Source organism: Medicago sativa, chromosome 1 (genome assembly GCF_051527215.1).
Source record: "Medicago sativa cultivar Bolivia chromosome 1, Bolivia_mono, whole genome shotgun sequence".
NCBI classification, from domain to species: domain Eukaryota; kingdom Viridiplantae; phylum Streptophyta; class Magnoliopsida; order Fabales; family Fabaceae; genus Medicago; species Medicago sativa.
The window spans coordinates 32,523,141-32,525,911 of record NC_140749.1 but is presented as its reverse complement, the minus strand read 5'-3'; the positions used below and the strand labels follow the sequence as shown (position 1 = coordinate 32,525,911).

The 2,771-nt window shown below is 32.0% G+C and overlaps 1 protein-coding gene across 1 annotated transcript; it reads right to left on the bottom strand.

The window, feature by feature from the left end:
• Positions 1-313: 313 nt before the first annotated feature.
• On the bottom strand, positions 314-1,023 carry LOC146954389 (B3 domain-containing protein At4g02870-like). Its single transcript, XM_085744546.1, has one exon. The coding sequence runs from the start codon at positions 1,021-1,023 to the stop codon at positions 367-369; it is 657 nt and encodes a 218-aa protein (XP_085600672.1). The 3' UTR covers positions 314-366.
• Between the last annotated feature and the right edge of the window lie 1,748 nt (positions 1,024-2,771).

The following is a 2,771-nucleotide window of genomic DNA, read 5'->3' as shown; positions in this document are numbered from 1 at the left end:
CTCACCCTAATTTTTTCCCTAATGTGTAAATTTGCCTCACATCCTCAAATTGTTTACCAAGAATTTTACTTTGTCTGATTTTTGGACATAAAACTTGGGAGATGTACACAAATGAATAAGGAAGTTTTAATCGATTAAAATAACACAATGATGTCAAATTTCACATGTTTCTTCTTGCATTCCAAGTAACAAAAATTAAGAAAGTGACAAACTCCAATTCAATCTCTCTGCAGATCAGTGCAAAGGAAAAACAAGAATTATCAATCTCCACAATACCAATTACATCGTTCAGTGCAAAGGAAAAACAGTAGGATTAAGCAACAAAAATTAAAACAAATACACACACCAAAAACAATTGGTTATAAACTAAGGCTTTTTAAGAACGGAGAAATCAAATCGTTGGTTGTTTTGATCCCATCGAAGACCGATTTGATCGTCTTTCTTCAGTTCCCTTCTTTTAACAAACTCTTTGGTCCAAGTCTTGGTGAAGACGTAACTTTTTGCCGAGGGCCAATACTTGAAAACTACTGAATGAGGAGATTTGGTGTCAATGTCCCAGACTTGAACTTGGACTTCCTTTCCGAGAGCAGCTGCAGCACCATCCGACAAGACCGGAACGACAAATTTCTCAGCCAAATCCTTATTCAACAAAAGCCTAGTCTTATGCTTACAGATATCACTCGTATGAAGCACCTTCTTGATCTCCCATTGATCATCAACCTTGCCTGTCTTGTGTTTTCTGGTTTCTTGGTACTTACGTTTGTGGTTCTTTGCAATTTGTCTCTCACTCTCATTGCAGCAGCAAGTTGGGGTACAGGAGGGGGAACCTAGTAAAAGATGGAGACAAACGTTGGTATTACCGTCGTCGTCGAAAGCCATGGTGTTGTTGGCAAGAACAAGATCGAGTTTACGTTTCTTGTAGGGGAGTTGTTGTTGTTGTGTTGTTGCAAAGGAACAAGAACCACTGAGTGTTAGACAAAGACAAGTTCCAATGGAAAGACATGATACAGAATCAACATTCATGTTCTTGTTGATTCGAACCATGAAAATAGGGTTTGTTTGTCTGTGATGATTAGGGTTTTGTTTCGCACGCAAACAGAGAAACAAGAAAGAAAGTTTCGCTCGCAATAGCAAGTAAGTAGGAACTGTGTTAAACCCAATACTTGTATTTATAATCGTATTTAGGGTTTTCTATCTTTATTTTTGTGGATCTTTTTCTCACTACTCGGCCCAATCGGAAAAGGTCTGAACTTTCTTTCATAACGGCTAGTTTTTTTATCTTCCTTGTTGCTCAAGATTAGGTTTTTGTTTATGTCATTAATGAAATAATCTTTTTGTTAATACATCCCTTTAGTAAAAAATAAAATCAATCTTACTTAATCATATTAGATTTTATTCTCTCAACACTTAGTGATGAAATGATCTAAATATTATTTATATCTAATTTTTTTTTTTTGGTGAAAATACTTATATTTCTTTGTGATTAAATATGTTAGTTATTTAATCTGATTTTATTTTTTAAGAAAGTTATTTACATCGATTAAAATAGTTACAAAATTTATATTCCTTTATTTTTGTAGTCTGGCCTGTTTAGATAAGACTGAATTTTTACAAGCTTATTCAACTAAAATTGTCAGCTTACCAATAAAAAAGAAAAAAAAGTATCCTTTTAGGTTTTCTAGGTCATCCAAATTAAGTATATATGAATACTATGTTTTTATAACTGATTATTATATTAGATTTTGTATTTTGAATTAGATTATAAATTTAGAAATATTTTTTGTATTTAAAATCATTAGTCAAGGTTAATTTTTTGATAATCTAAAAGTATTGTTCAAAACTATAATTGAAATACTATATTATAATATATAGTCAATTTAAATACGATATTATGATATATAGTCAATTTTCTAAAATTTCATGTAGAAAGAAACTTAATTTTATTGGTTTATAGTAATTAAACTATTTAAACATTATCTAAAAATGTAAGTGAAACACTGAACATCTTTGATGCACTATTTAAACATTATCATGTCTCTTTTTGAGTTTTCACAGCGTCCCACATTGTTTTAACCATTTTACAATGTAAAACTGAGTAATACTCATTCACGTCTAGGAGACAGATGACTATGTTTATTGCTTTCGAATCCTAGTAGACTTTCTTCATATCATAGGTTGTCCAATCGGCCTTAGGCTTGTTTTGCATGACGCTGCATGCCAACATATTAGATAATAAAATATTGGAGTTAAGTTATTGGGCCTTTATATTAGTAAGTTAGAGTTCATTAGGTTTTATTATATATTCTCTTATAACCTTTTGTAATATTAAGTCATTGTTATTTTATGAAACCCTAGCCGTCTTCGTTATCTCTATTCTCTCTTCCTCTATTTTGTACTTGTATTATTAACATGGTATCTAGAGCTTGTTTTGATCCGCCTTAGATTGCTTGTGCTTCCGCTATTGCCTTCCCAAAAGTATGGGGATGTGTTTGGTTTGGTCTTTGATGAATGATTCAATTCAGTTTGGGTTTGTTCTTCTCTCTCTTCTATTTGTTCTAATTTTCTCGTTCAATTTTGGATTTTGGTTTCTCGTCGAATTAGTGTTGGTCTTTTAATTTTTGTTGGTTGTGATTTCCCTTGTAGGTTGTATTTTTTTTTTTTTCTTTTGGTCGGTTCTTTTGTATGTTGGACGTCGTGGGAATGTTTGATTGCTTGGCCAATTGTGTGTCTTGGTTTTTTTGAAAAGAAAAAAAAGAAGTCCATCCATTAGG